The 17,253-nt window shown below is 31.3% G+C and overlaps 1 protein-coding gene across 1 annotated transcript; it reads right to left on the reverse strand.

Moving 5' to 3' along the window:
• Positions 1-14,299: 14,299 nt before the first annotated feature.
• LOC130828818 (germin-like protein subfamily 1 member 17) lies at positions 14,300-16,266 on the reverse strand. Its single transcript, XM_057694822.1, has 2 exons — positions 16,063-16,266; positions 14,300-15,146 (listed from the first exon to the last, which is right to left on the reverse strand). Exons 1-2 carry the CDS (start codon positions 16,202-16,204, stop codon positions 14,554-14,556), a joined length of 735 nt encoding a protein of 244 aa, XP_057550805.1. The 5' UTR covers positions 16,205-16,266; the 3' UTR covers positions 14,300-14,553.
• Between the last annotated feature and the right edge of the window lie 987 nt (positions 16,267-17,253).

The following is a 17,253-nucleotide window of genomic DNA, read 5'->3' on the forward strand; positions in this document are numbered from 1 at the left end:
GAATCGCCCATATCCCAGATCTGGGCGATTCATATTTTTTAAAAAAAAAAAAAATTTTGCAACTAATTAAATTAAAAATAACTTACCTCGATTAATAATTTGCGGATTGAACTTAATTTTTGATCCGAAAATTAGATTTTGTAAGTTGGTTTTTAGTTGTGGTGAGAATAATTTTAGTGGGAGTGTGGTATATGTAGAAAATTTTATGTTCAATGGCAAAATAGTAATTTTTTTAAAATGTAGGGGCAAATTGGTAATTTACTCAGGGGGTGGCGATAAAATGAAAGGGGTGACAATATATAAGAATTGGGATTTTAATTTGTACAAATCAAGAAAAAGGGAAAGTAGGTTAAAATTAGTGATGGACGAAATTTGGTCTAAACTACAAAGCAAACCAAATCAAATCGTAGTCTTAGTATTTGGTCTAATTTATATATGTTTGGTCTAGTATGATTTTTTTCAAAACAATTATTACTTCTGGTCTGGTTTCGATTTTTTATTTTTTAGACCACACTAGATCGGAAAATCGTATTCTAATCGAAAATAGTTTTTTTAATTTTTTAAAATAGGTCACTATCTAGATATGAGATATAATATTTTTCATAGTAATATATACTTGAATTATGTGAATGCAATAAACTAATTACGAATTATACTATTTGGTAATTGTAGGTGTAATATATTTGCATCAACAAATTAATTTAGAAAAAAATTAAACCACATAACTTTAGACCAAACAAGACTAGCCATTTGTCAAAAGCTCTAATCTGGTCCGATATAGAGGTTTAAATGGTTTGATTTTACTGACACACTAGACCAAATTACAAATAGATGTTCTCTCAAGGATACCATCTCTTTTTAAGTTAGCCTATCTAAAAAAATAAAACAAAAAATAAACTAAAACAATAACTATAACGCACGTTGTGCGTATTGATTTAATTTTGACATTTTTTCACTTTATATTCTACTCCCTTATCAAAATTTCATAAGGAAAAGTAAACAAGGGGGTAAATCAAACCTTGAATAACTTTTATCATCATACAACTTAGTGCATTTTATACGACATTGATAAAAGAAAAGCTTTAGAGTCCATTTTTTTCAATTTATGATTTGAATGATTCAAGAACTATTATAATTAGGGATGGCCACGGAGCGTATTACCCGGAACCGAACCGGTCCCGAACCGTTTGGAACCGAAACCGTTCGCGACAGGATTCGAACCGGCCCGAACTGTAGAACCGTGAAACCGCCGGACAAAAACTGCTTGAACCGGACCTAAGAACCGCGGACTTGAACCGGAATCAGAACCCGCCCAGCGGTTCCATGGAACCGGACCGTGAAACTAGCCGTTATACTAGCCGTTGCAAATTTTCCTATAAATACCTTCAATCATTTTCATTCACAACTCATCTCTTCTCCTACTCTCTCTAATTAATTACTTAATTACGCAATTATTCTCTTAATTATATAATTAGTCTTTTAATTATTTCTTAATTTAGTTAATTACATAATTAGTTTATTAATTAATTAATTATTTTTTTTTTAATTCTATTATTATTTCAATATTATCATGTGTTCTTTTTTGAAAAAAGCCTTTAAAAATTTCTAAAGTGGCAAAATCATTGGGAGGTTCTAGCTCCAAAAGAAAGGCCACTTCAACTCCGTCTGTATCAACAACACCTTCGATTACTAATTATATTATGAACCAAATTATCCAGAAGGGTACGACCAAGAATTACACAATTATGCAGAAGACGTGGAAAGAGAAATACAAATTGATGAAGAAGAAGAAGAAGAACAAGAAGAGGAACCAATGACCCCTACTAGGATACATAGATCTCGACAGTCATCAACAAGATCACATGAAGAACAACTACAACAACAACAACAACAACAAAGACAAGCTCGTGGTAAACGAGTCAATTTCCAAAGTATCGATTAGTTTTACAATTTTATTCTTCAAATTGATTAAATTTTAAATTATTATTTATTTATATATTGTGGTATTTGAGTATATCTTTATATTTAAATTTAGATGAAGAAGAACCAGTAAGACAACCTTTTTCGGCAATGCCACCTCCTAGTGGTAGGGCTGTTTCACTTGTGTGGTCGTATTTTACAAAAGAACCAACCGACAATCCAGATGTTTTCTTATGCACTTGTCAAATTTGTGAAAGTCAAGGAGTAAAGCCCTTAGTTTCATACAATTTCGCCAGAGGTAAATACTTTTTCAGTTTTTTATACATTATATATTCATATTTTATAAAAATTTATTTATTGTGTTTTGTGAATACGTGTTAGGTGGTGGTACGGGATCTTTTAACAAACATTTGGCAAAGAAGTATGGAATCACAAAAGAAACTCATGCAGCAAGCGACAGCGGGACCACAAGTGGAAGCCGAAAGTGGGACATTCCCAGCACATGTATGCCTTTTAAATATAATCGTAATGATATGATTGATGAATTTTCTAAGTATGTAATTTGTGATGAATTGCCATTTAACCATGGTGAAAGTAGGTCATACGAGCGTTACACTAGAAAAACATTGCAACCACAATGTAGAGCAATCTCTAGGAGCACTCTTAAACGATGCACAATTAAATTATATGAAACAATACGCTATGAATTAGTAGAAATGTTTAAATCTTTTAATGGTAGGGTTAGCATAACAACTAATATTTGGTCTGCTCCCCCACATTTAAAATCTTATATGTGTGTAACAGCATATTGGATAGATCAAAATTGGATTATTCAAAAAAGAATAATTGCTTTTGAGGCAATGCTCGAAAGACATACGGGTGAAAACATAAAATACAGATTAGTAGAGATATGTAGAGAATGGAACTTATTAGATAAGATATTTTGTTGTTCTACCGATAATGCAACTGCTAACATTAAATGTATGGAACTTTTGTATAACGAATCTGCATTTAGTTTTATCCTTGGGGGTAGATTATTACACATACGTTGTTGTGCTCATATAGTAAACTTATCTTGCTAAGCAGGTATAAAACAATTAAGTGATTTATTAGATCCAATTAGAGACATAGTGAAGTGGCTTAGAATTGGACAGATAAAGAGACGATATAAGCAATTATGTGACCATTATCAACTAAAAAAAGTGTATTGGTCATTAGATACTCCTACATGTTGGGGCTCAACCAACGATTTATTAAGAAAAGTGATTGCTTATCATCTAGTTATAACACAACTTTATAGTGAGTGTACAGATAGCTATATAACTGATGACACATGGGAACTAGCTATAGGTGTACATAAAATATTAGAGGCGTATGACCACGCAACTAAGATTTTTTCATATGTTTACGAACCAAACGTCCACTTAGTAATAAGTGAGTGTATTACTATTTTTTATCATCTTCTTAAACATACGCATGATGATACTAACCCATATTTAAAGCCGATTCTTGGAGATATGATGGATAAGTGGAAGGCATATTTTACCGATTTTCTTTTTATTTATGGAATTGCAACCATTTTAGACCCATGTTTTAAGACAGAAGTCCTTACTAAAGTAATTGGATTTTACTACCAATGATTAGATCGCCCGCGTAGTGATGTATATAATTATGTTGAAACTTGTAAAAAACTTTTAGCAGAACTTTATAATTACTATGCTGGTGTATATAACCCAAAACACGATACGTCTACGCGTGCTAGCGTCTCGGCACGTCCCTCTTATTATAATTCCGTAATAGCTAATATAATGAGCCAAGATGATAGTTTTGTAGGATCATCTTCTTGTTCACCCTCCACTGCATATTTAGAATTAGATAATTATCTTAAACATCACTTTGAAATTGACCAAGGTAGCTATAATGTTTTAGAGTGGTGGAAAGAAAAATATATTAAATTTCTCATATTATCGAGAATTGCAAAGGATATCCTTGCAATTAGGGATGCAGGCGCGGCAGGTCTAATAGGAGACCCGCCCCATCGGGGAGGGGATGGGTCCCGGTTTGATGGGTCATGGGGCGGGTACGGGTATAAAATTCATATCCACCACGGGGATGGGGATGGGGATGGGTTTTAGGTGATACCCGTCCCATCCCCGCCTCGCCCCGCCCCGCCTCAAGATACCCGCCTCAAAATATGTACAAATTTTGGGAAACCGGGTACCCGGTATCCGGTTTATATTTAAAAAAAAATTATTTTCAAAACCTTAAATTTGGCCGCCAAAACCTAAAATGCCTAAATCTACCTTGGGCCTTCTGATTTCTGATTCTGAAATCCCTTCTTCTTCAATCTTCATGCCGTCATCTTGGTTCTTCTTCACCATTCACGTTGAGACGTCGACAAGAATCGAGTTCATCACCATTAACTGGATAAGTTTGTTTCAGTTCATCACCATTCTTTTAGTTCATCACCATTCTCCTTTGTTCTTTATGGGTACTCTCAAGTCTCAAGATTAAGTGAATCCAGTGTTCTGTTTTAGACCTTTTAGTTCTTTAAGATTTTAATCATTTTGTTATTTGTTATTCATGGTGTGTGTTTGTGATTATTGATAATGCTTTGTATCTCTCGGTTATACACCCTTCTTTAACTAAAACCTGCGCAACCATTAATCATCCTTCAAACATATCATCATCTCCTTCCTACCATCTTTAAGAAAACAAACTGAAATTAAATCTACCTTTCCATCACAAATTCAGAGACCATTAAGGTTTGAGTAGTACTTTATCAAATTAGAAACCCCCTAATTGGAATTTAGGGATTTCAAAGTTCAATTAAAATCTCTACAAAAATCAGTGTGAATTATTGGAAACTAAATTGGAGTTATTTTGATTATAGATGCTGTTGGGATAGAAAGACCTAAGTAATCATCATCATCATCTTCCATCCTTCAGATGGGTATTAAGCGGGGATTTGACGGGTGGTAGGGTGGGGAAAATGTGTATTACACGGGGATGGATACCCAGATGGGTGGTGGGACGGGGATGGTTTTAGATACAAACCCATCGGGGCGGGGACAGGGAAAAAAATTATACCCGCCGCGGGGATGGGGATGGCATTAATAGATGGGGATGGGGATGGTAATTCCAATACCCGCCCCGCCCCGCCCCATTTGCATCCCTACTTGCAATTCCTGCTTCTACGATTGCGTCGGAGTCTGCTTTTAGTGCAAGTAGAAGAGTTTTAGACGAAAAGAGATCTCGTCTTGCTCCACATATTCAAATATGTGTTTGCAAGAAAGATTGGGATCAAGCGGAGATTCGAACACAAGGACTAAGGAACAATGATGATCAAGACGATGATGATGATCCATGGATGATGATGGATACATTTGCATCATCGTCAGAAGGAGAGTTAGAGGAAGCATCTAACCAACCAGATGATGATGACGAAGACGAATAGGATCCATTGGACAACGATAAATCAACATTCAATAACTAAAAATAAAAGGTATGACAAAGAACTACGTGGGCTTTGATTCCTTCGGGATACGTAGGCAGCTTAGTATTCCTTTGGGTACTAGGTTCAAGTCCATTTTCTCCCTCTTTTTTTATTAATCATCTTTATCGACATTATCGTTGATTCGTTTCTTATTAATTTATTTTTTTCATTCTTTTTAGTAAATATTTTGATAACGATGACAACTTGACAAGCAATGAATTTCGCTAATAATTAAGTAATCATCAAAGGTACGTCCGCAATATTATAAAATTTTTATATTATATAAATATTTAAAGGAAAAATAAAAATGAAACCAATGTTCCGACTCGCCCATCCCGCGAGTTGGAACCGCCGGAACCGCCTCATGAACCGCTAAGGAACCGTTTGGAACCGCTCGGAACAGGAACCGTTCGCGACAGGTTCCAAATGGAATCGGAACCGAGTGGAACCGGAACGAAACCGGCCCAACTCGGACCGTGGCCATGCCTAATTATAATCATTCAATTTTTGCCATTTTAAATTACTTTTCTTCGTCATTTTCATTCTATTTTTTTCTTTCTTATTGAAATCTTATAACTAGAAGAAAACTAGGTGAGTAAATCAAACCTTGAATATAGTCGTCAAATTTAGAATCTATTTTTATACTTGACCTACCATAAACTCCTATTTAACATATCTTAAACCCCTATTTGATATACCCTAAATACCTACAAAACATATGTTAAACACCTACTTGACATGCCATAAACCCCTACTTGAAATAACCTAAACACCTAATTGTCATATTATAAACATGTACTTAACATACCATAAACCCCTAGTTATCATACTCAAAGCGCCAACTATAGTAAGCATAAACACTAACCATAACTAGTTTTTTCAATGCCTACTTTAACTAGTTCAGGTGCCTACTTTAGCATGTGAAAAGGCCTATTTCAGTATGGAAAAGCATTTTATTCTATATATAAAAAATTCACTATAATCATTTTAAATGCCTACTATAACTATTTTAACTGCCTACTTTTATATAAAAAACAATTACTTTATTATTCAAAACTACATACTCTAGTATTCAAAACTACATACTTTAGTATGCAAAAACTCCTATTTTAATATACAAAAATGCCTATTTCAATATGCAAATATACTTACTGTAGCTAATTCAAAATGTCTACCTCAATTATTCAAAATACCTATTTCAAATGCCCACTATTTAACTTGTTCAAAATCATAGTTCAACATACAAAAATAACTACTAAAACTACTTCAAATGCCTATCATAACTATTGCCTATTTCAAATGCCTAAATAACTAGTTTAAATATCTACTTAAACTATTAAAAATGCCTAATTTAATAAGTAAAAACATTTATTTAATTTGCAAAAACATTTGCTTCTATATGAAAAAAACACCAAGTTTAACCATTAAAAATGTTTACTTATACTATTTAAAATCACTACATAAATGTTCCTTTCAAATGAATGGTTTTTTTTTGTATTGATATTGAGTAGTAAAATTATCGAATTTAAGCATCAAATTTTCCATTTCTATTATGATTGATGCTATCCTATGCCCTTCTTCTACAATACATAAACTTCAACATCAAGCCACACCCTTTGTCTTTCTGGGTTACCCCACTTCTCATCACGGTTATAAATATTATGACTTATTATCTAATAAAATTATTATAAGTCGGCATGTTATCTTTGATAAAACCACAATTTCTTTCTGTAAATTGTTTTCTCCCAAAGATGGCTCCTATTATTTTTTGGGTAAAATATTTTTCTTCACACTATACATGATCTATTCAACCCAAATATCACTGCTACAACGACCTAATCGAATCCTCCGAACTCACTACCACAGACAGAATTGTTCTTTCTCCATTACCTCAATCATCTCCTAGGCTCATTACCCGTAGCCAATATTGATTTTAAATACAAAATCCCAAATACCAACAAGCCCTACTTATCCAAACTTCCAAATCTCCTTTACCCAAATATGCCATAGCGACAGGTTCCTTAATGGAAAATGAATATAATTGATGAATATGATGCTTTATTAAGAATAGAACGTGGGATTTGGTTCCTATACCACCTAATTTTAATACTCTTCACTCTTTAAGGATTATTCGACGTAAAGAGAAACCTGGAAGGTACTTTTAAGCAACATAAAGCTCGTCTTGTAAGTAATGATGTAGGTTAACAGGTGGACTTTGATTGTGGTGAAACCAACAACGATTCGTATTGTTCTTAGTCAAGCCTTGTCTATAATGTGGCCTATCAATCAATTGAACGTCAAAAATGCATTCTTACATGGTTATCAGCAGAAAACTGTTTATATGAATTAACCATTGAGTTTTAAGAACTCTAAATTTCTTCATCATGTCTACTGATTAAATAATTCACTTTATAGTTTAAAACAATCAGCTCGTGCTACGTATCCAAGATTTTCTCAGTTCTTTGGTACTTTTGATTTTCTTCATAGTACATGTAATTACATTTTTTTCTATATAATATGAGTTATTAGAACTTTTTTATAAAATAGTTAAAATATCAATAGAAGGGAAGTTATATTATTAATAGTTCGTCTTGTATAAGACCGTCTTATGGTGATACGACCTCCAAATACGAAGTCTATACGCTAAAAGCTTTTATTATTAGGTAACTTAGCCCAAGTATGAGACATGTATCACGATAAGACTATCTCATACAAGAATTTGTATATTATCAATTATGTCTTAATTTTTTAAGAGCACTTTTTATCTTTCGCTTTGAGGCCCAAAAATAAATGAGATGGTCTCGGTACGGTACAACAACTTCTGGATATAATGTCATCGATCCTTGGGCATCACAACCGGACACCTTAGCTTATCTAATCCAACTATGATTTTCTCCATTACTTTTCTCAATTACTTATTTTAAAATTTTGACACCTATTTTAGAATAAAAAATAAAATCTCAAAATTTTTCTTTTTCCAATATCTAGCTATTCAAACCATTAAATTTAAGTAATAGAGCCTTCATTACATTATAAGTAATAGAAAGGATTCTAACACTATCTAATTGGATTGTGCATATGTTTCGAATTACAGTCACATCTTTTAAGGAATCACGAAAATGAGTAGAAGCTTTCCATAACAAAACAATGGCATGTATCAAACTTTTCCGGCTTACATGTTAGTCGCTTCTTTATGTAAACATTTGTGTACTTAATTTGAAAATTTTGAAACGTATGACAATCTTTAATAAGGACAACCTTTTATGATCATAAGCTAGCCACACGTCTCTCCCTCTATTATTTAAGGCATGCTAAGAATTATTTTGAAAAGTTAAAAGCAGTACTAATACTTTTTTTTTATATTAATAGTTGCAACAGATATTAATAGTTGGTATAGTTCTGTTTATCAATTAATCTTATCTGATTTATATTTTTTATGCATAATTAAGTGAGATCTCGTTTGATTCGTTTTAATGAATATTTTCATATTATTAACTTTTTAGAATTTTTTATCACATTAATTAATTCCAAATAATTGATTTCTTCCTTGCCCTGTATTTTATCAACAAGTATTGAATGAGACAGTAGCATAGTGAGACAAATTCTTACAAAAGCTCATTAGTCAAAAAATATTAAAAATAAAAATTGAATTTTCACTTATACAGAAAGCAATTATTTTTTAAATAATTTGAAATGATCCAAGTCATCTCACGATAACACGACCTATATAAAAAAATTAGTGATATTTTATTCATACAAATTGAACAAGTTGAATATGCTCAAATTCTATAAAATAATAAATTCTATAAAGGCTCTCTGCAATTTTAAAAGTTATAATATTTTTTTTAATAATTTTGTATCTTTAAATGCTTAACATAAATTACCGAAATTAATATTGAGGCCTCCAACTTTTTTAAATCATGTACAGCCAAATATGTTGAATATGCTCAAAACCTATCATCAATTATTGCAAAATAGTAAATCAATTCCTCATATATAGTAGAAATGTGCGCTATCAAAATTCAAATAGTGAATCAATTATTGTTAAAATATATCTCTAAAAAGTAGAACATTTTATATAATTAGCTGTAAATTCCAAAATGTCGTAGTAAAGAGGAGGGGTCGCGGTAGCCAAGACTTTTGTTCCCCGGCGGTAATAAAGGATGTTTGCTAGACAAATAATCGCGATTGATCAATTTGGTAAATCACATGCATGTGACAACTATTTATAGGTCTATGATTATATATAGTAATTTTGTTTTTCTTATTTTATTTTGATTATTATATTAATTTTTCTTTTGTCTTTTTATGTTGATTTACAAATCACAGTGATTAATTTAGAATTTTTTGATGGAGAAGGTGGTGGCAGCAATGTAATTCCAAGCACTGATTGCATATTTTTTTTATTATATATAATTCATTACCATCATCATCATCATACCCAGTGCTTCCCGCTCATAGAATAATATGGTGAGGGACTGGGGAGGGAAAGATTGCGACAACCCATACCCATAAAGGAGGATGATGCCAAAGAGTCCCCCGACTCGAGATTAATCCTCAAACTGATGGGTCCTTGCAACGTAGAGTAGTGAGTGAAAAAAAAACTACCAGCTTGCATCTTACTAAGCACTTAAACATACAAAATTGGATCAAAATATGTAAATAAATAATAATAACTATGTAAAAAGAGTAAAAAGAGATATGTAAAAGGCAAAGGAAAAAAGTATGAAACCCAACAGCTAATCGAAAGGGGGTCAGTGGTCTACGACATGGATAAGACGCCTCCGACTACCCCTATCCCTGGTCAGGTCCTCAGAGAGGTGGGTTTCCATCAAGTCCTTTTTTATTTCTTATTCCCACGTTCTCCTCGGTCTTCCTCGACTTTTCTTGCCCTCCACTATGATGCTTTCAATTCGCCTCACTGGAGCGTCAAAAGTCTTTCTCCGCACATGCCCAAACTATCTCAATCTATTTTCATGCATCTTTGCAGAGATAGAAGCAACCCTTAGTGTCTCTCTAAACTCATGGTTTATGATTCTATCCATCATTGTTTTGCCGCACATCCACCTCAACATACACATTTCTGTAACTTCCATCTTATGTTAAAAACTCTTCTTAGCGGGCCAACTTTCCGTCCCATACAACAAAGCAGGCCTGATTGCAACTCAGTAAAACTTACCTTTTAACCTTTTTGGAAACTTTCTATCACATAGTACCCCGATGGCTGCTCGCCACTTGAGCCAACCCGCTTGTATTTGATGAGTAGCATCTCCATCAATTTCTCCAACGCTCTGAATGATCGAACCCAAATACCTGAACTTGGTCGTACTTACAACAACTTTTTCACCTATCGTTACCTCTAGCCCCTATCAATGGTGTCCCACTAAAGTCGCATCGCATATACTCTGTCATTGTACGACTTATACGCAACCCTTTCCCTTCTAAAACTACCCTCCAATCCTCCAATTTATTATTAACTTCCTCTATGATTTCTGCTACCAACACGATATCATCAGCAAATAACATGCACCACGGTACAGTCTCCCAAATCGATTCAGAAATGTCTTCCATAATATCGTAAAAATAAAAGGGCTTAATGCCGAACCCTGATGTAAGCCTACCTTAACTAGGAAAGGTTCTGTCATCCCCACCGGTGTCTAAATGTTGGTTGATACCCTGTCGTACATATCCCGTATGACCTCAATGTACCTTTGTGAAATACCTCTAGCCTTGAGGCTATCCCATTTGATGCCTCGTGGTATGCTATCATACGCTTTCTCCATGTCGATGAACACCATATGCAGGTCCTTCTTTCGTTCCCTATATTTTTCCATTAGTCTCCTCAAAACATGAATAGCCTCGATAGTTGACCTTCCTGGCATGAAACTGAATTGGTTCTCTCTGATCACCGTCTCTTGTCTGATTCTCCTCTCTATCACTCTTTCCCACAATTTCATTATGTGACTTAGAAATTTGATCCCACTATAGTTTCCGCATACTTGTACATCCCCTTTTTCTTATACAGTGGAATAAGTGTGCTCTTCCTCCATTCTTCTGGCATCTTATGTTTCCTTAAGATAACATTAAAGAGGTTAGTCAGCCAACGAATGCCCTGTATTCCTAAACCTTTCCATACTTCAATCGGTATTTATTAGGTCCAACTACCTTTGTTCTCCCCATCTTCTTGAGGGCCTCCCACTTCCTCCATGGCTTCTTGAGGGCTTCTCCTTAAGATAACATTACCGTTGGATGAAAATGACTTTGGAGAAAAGTTTGATCACCTCTGTCAAGCTTTACCACTAAGTTAGGACTTTTATTTTTATATGAAATTTTTCTAAAATGTAAATATTATTATTTTTAAATAGTTCAATTATTTTTGTTTTTCGTATGGATTTAGCTCAATCCAAACTAAATTCGACGTAGTATAAAGTGAGACATATGACACATATTTTTAATAAACCAATTTAAATTGGAATAATTGCATAGGTTTGATCTTTTTTATATTCCCTCAAAACGTTCTTAGGCATAAGTTTTATTGTTGCAATTTGTCTATTTTTTCTGTTCAAATTTCCCTTTAAATTTTTTTCCTCCCTTTTTAGTATTTAAATAAGGAATCATTCATCCTTTTAAATATGCTTCATTCTTTTTCAATGTTTTCATTGTAGAATAAGTGTTTAGAGTATCACGTGTATTAAAGGAGATTTTGAGTTTCAGACTTTTGTTATTATAATCACAAATATGAGATAGTAGCTTCTTCTAATAATCCAAATTTATCAATTAGCCAAGGATATGAGTTGTCCCATTAAGTTGGGGTTTGCCGCTAATTTATATACATTTATAACAAATTAAATGTTTATTTTGACAAGTTTACTAAATTAGGTGAGTTTTTGAATGATTTTATTGCATCGATCATAAGAATCTTGAAGAAATTAATTTTTTTTTTATAGAATTTATATTAGTATGGAATTAGTTTTAAAAAATATATTTTTTTAAATCATTAATACTTTTTAAATTATGTAAAAATTAAAATAAAATAAATAAGTTTAAATTGGCTCAAAATAAGCTTATCTATTCATAAATAGTTAATTTATTTTATATAATTGCTTGTTAGACGACCATGAAAATTTTGAGAGTTAAATTAGATTGAATGTTTTAGTAAACAAGTTGTATTGTTATCAAACATAGGGATGACAAAACAGACCAGTAGATGCAATATTCCATCCCTATATCCATACAAACCTAAAATTTGCATACACACCACTTACCTACATACTCACTCCCTATTTCAAAGTAATTATTTCATTAAAATATGTAGTATATTATATATATATATATATATATATATATATATATATATATATATATATATATATATATATATATATATATATATATATATATATATATATATATATATATATATAATCTAGTATTTTAATGCTTATTTATCAAAATATATTGGCTATATATTGCCCTCATAAATCATAAAAGACGATACCATATATTAATGCCTAATCATTGCAACAAAATATACTTTTAGTGGAATATATTTAGTGACATTTAATTTAATTGTTTACTACTTTAAATTTCTAATAATATATATCGTGAATTTAGTGACATTTATTAGACCCTTTAGCAGCATAATAAAGAATCATACTAAAACTTTTCGCGATATAGGATTCAGTGACATTTCTCATAAATGTCATTATAGATTATAATAATAATGACATATGTTCTTTCAAAAAAAAAATTACATATGTCAGTAAATGCCAAATAAAGTGTTACTAAATTACTTTATAGTGGAACTTAAAATAAAACCAATAATTATTACTCTAATAATATAAATTAGTGACATTTTTATAATGTAATTAAACTGTATGTCGTAAAAAGTTAATTTTGTTAATTTTGTTACAGTGAATTCAACTTAAAAGTAATGAAGTAACCAATCATGAATCATTATTGGGAGTTGAATAACATATATGTTTTAATTTAGTGTGAAACTATATATCTTTTTAAAATATACAAGTATAGAAACATAACATCTTCATGTTTTTTGGTTAACATTTTATCAAATTTGGTAGACATTTGAAGCGAGACGTGGAAAAACTGAATTATATAAAAATAGTAGAATTATTTTTTTAAAAAAATTACCTAGAATAATTCAACTTTTTTATGATTTTTCTACAATAATCACACCTATTGATTAACCATAAATAATCCAACTTTAGAGGGTATTTGCCTATTGTAAATTTGGACAACCCGATGACCTGCTATAATAGGTAATTCACCAAAAAATAAACTGAAAATTAATGTAAAATTAAAGAATAATTTTGAAAATTTACACAAAAAATTTTGAATGATAAAAGAATCAAAAAAAATTTTCAACATATTTTGACATTTTTATTTTAATTTATCACTTTTTAAAAAAAAAACTTGCTTTAGCAAATTATCTGATTATTGGGTTTACTCTAGAAAAATACCCTTTAAAGTTGGAATTATTCATAGTTAATCAATAGGTGAGATTTGTAATAAAATAATGAAAAAGTTGGATTATTCTAGGTAAATTTTTTCTATTTTTTTGGGCGTTGGCTTAATTATACTTCCTCCCTTTTTTTACTTTCACCTGAATACCTTTTACATAGTTTAATATAATTGTAGGTTTATTTATATATCTATAGTTTTATATCTATATAACTAAAAATTATAAAAATTTTATATCATGAAAATATGTGATGAGATAATTAAAATAAAATTTCACATGATTATATTTTTTTCTTAAATAATAGTCCTAATATATAAAATACAATAGAATGATTTACAATACAAAAGCTGATTTGAGTTCAAGTAAAAAACGCAAGCAACAGTTTTATAGCGCACTAAACCAAAATTAAATAAAACTTTTTATTATAACTTATTCAAACCATTTATTTTACAAAACATCCGAAAATACAATTATTAAAAGAAACAATTTAACTAATTAAGAAAAAAAAAATATAAAACAAATTTCACACAAAGATTATTCTTCACCATAACATATTAATTATTATGTGATTATTAGACCTGCATTACATACGTGAAATAAACTAGAAATAATTAATAGCGAAATATTTCATGGTTTAGGATCCGTACAATCATGCTTATAAAGATTGAGATAACAAGGTGAGGATTGATCTTCCAGCACTAGTCGATACATGTTGATCAGAAAACTGAGATCGAAGTTTCTGAATCACACTAATATCGACTTTAAAAGCTTTGGTAAGAACATCATCTAAAACTGGTGGTGTTGTTCCAAAAACACCCTCAGCAACATTAACACGACCAGGATTTTGGCTACCAAAAGACACAAATGCTAGAGCATCTGTCTTACCAATATTTAGTTGAAAATGAATTAAACCTTGAGGAAAAACAATCATGTCACCTTTTGTTAATATTGTGTCATATAGTTTGTAATCGGTGCTGACAATACCAGCATACAGAGTTCCCTCTTGGACCGCGAATATCTCGGACCCACGAGGGTGTAAATGTGGCGTGTTTAGACCAAATGGACTGAAATCGACACGAGCCATGGCGACTCCTAGTGTGTTAAGTGCGGGAAATCTCTTAACGTCGATTAGTGTGGCTTCTGCTCCATCTGTATTGTTTGTGTCTCCGCGAATGTTGAATCCTTTGTGTAGGAAATCATTGATTGTTACGTCTTTTGGATTCTTGCAGAATTTCCCATTCACAAACACTGCAAAATGTTTAAAAGAAATAATAAATTTCTAATAATGTCAATTTTGTTAATTGTAAGTATAACTCCAAATTGATCTAATTAACATCTGCCTAGCTAGAACTTCTTATAGATCTTTATTGTGGTGTCAACTTTCTACTTTGAGACACCAAAATTTCAATCTTACCATTTTCGGCGGAGTTCTTTTTCTCCAATTAAATGATATTTATCACACTAATTTTATTTTTTGTTATAAAAAAGGTAACTAATTAAATCCTTTGGACTAAAATAATGTTACAAACAAACGATTGCAATAAGAAATTATATAATTCAACTATAAGCTTATGTTGTTAAATAAATTTCTATCACTTTGCATAATAATACTTCATTAAGTCATGAAACCAATTCAAAAAAAATAAAGTTGACAATTAAAAATCTCAAACTAAATACTTATAGCAATAAATAAGTTTACAAAAACTACAAGGAAATTAAAACGTTAGAATTGCTCATTTGTAAAAGTGACAAGAATCCAACTAAACCACATGCGCAGAGCAAAAAACGTAAAATGGAGCCAAAATATATTGTTAGTACTTGGTAGGATTTGAACTCCTAACAATCAATATGACAAAAAAACATATCACTAACTGAGTTACTTTTGACTGATGAGCTATAGAAATTAGTTAAAATATGAAGCCCCTAGGATGTCGAAAACTCTAAAACAACCCCTTCTAGACCACAAGCTCATATAATTACGTACTCATAACCTTATGGAACGTTGGTACCCGAAACTATGACGATAAGAAATTATTTCAATATAAAAATTAAATTAATGATCAAAACGCTTAAAACATATTACATATTCCGTAAATAAATAAGTAGAAAAGGCAATTAGAAAAATGAAATCGCAAAGATAATGAAGTAAAGAGACAAAAAAGACCTCCAGAGTTAGGGTGGTCTACACCAACGCAGAAGTCCTGAAGAGGAGAAGGGTCAGATGCATTAGTCACGTAAAATACAAAGGCCATGCACAAAGCTACGAGACTCTTCATTTCACGTAGATTTTTAATAAAATGCGTCATAATTTTACTAAATAAACTTTAGAGTAATATAAAATGTGACAAATTTACTTGTAATTGTGAATACAATTGTGGATGCGTAATGGCCTATTTATAGACAAAAGTTAATGACTAAATGTGCCAATAATAATAGCGTACCAAATACTATTCAACATTTTAATATCTAAGTCATGACGTAAACTAAAGAAATCTGCCCTAAATGAAACTCCTCCTTGCTTTCTTTGACAAATATCAATAATTCTAGTCATCTTTAGTTTTCAATTCGTTAACCTATATTAATATATTGGATTTTGACGTTTTGTTTTTTTATTTTTTATTTTTTTTTATTTATGTTGTATTATTGCTGGTTTATATACCACTATAACAAAGTTATCTAAATATAATTCATAATAGGTGAATATTGAATTTGAGATAATGATAATAACTAAAAAGTATTTTTAAGTTTAGGTAAAATAATTTTTTTAAGAATTGTATTGTAAAGTAAAAAATGGTTTAGATTTCAAACTAGATTAGTCAATTTTTATACTCTAAAATCTAAGCCGTTTGTTTTTTCTTACTAATTAAAAAATCATTAACATGAAAATAAATTTAAAAATAGAAAATTTCCTTAAAATTAATATTTTTAACATATACTCTCTTAGTTCCTTTCATTTGTTCTCATTTGTCATTTTGAGTTGTATTTGTTGTTCCCATAAATTATCTTTTTATTTGATCAAACATTTTGGACAAAACCAATTAACCTTGTTCATTCTCATTTTAATATTTTAATAATGCGTCTGGTTCCCACATATCTTTCACTAAATTTTGAACAAAAATATTTTTTAATTGTTGTGGTTCCTATATATAACTTTCACTAGTGGAAAAAAAGTCTTTTGCTGCGGTTATTTTGCCATTATTTGCTGCGGTTTTGGCCCCCAGCAATAGTAATAGCAGCAAATGTCCTTTTTTAAATGCTGTGGTTCAAAACCGCAGCAAATAAGGGCATTATTTGCTGCGGTCATGGGCAAAAACCGCAGCAAATAAGGAGGGTTATTTGCTGCGGTCAAGGGCAA

The sequence above is a fragment of the Amaranthus tricolor genome, chromosome 12 (genome assembly GCF_026212465.1).
Source record: "Amaranthus tricolor cultivar Red isolate AtriRed21 chromosome 12, ASM2621246v1, whole genome shotgun sequence".
Classification (NCBI taxonomy): Eukaryota; Viridiplantae; Streptophyta; class Magnoliopsida; order Caryophyllales; family Amaranthaceae; genus Amaranthus; species Amaranthus tricolor.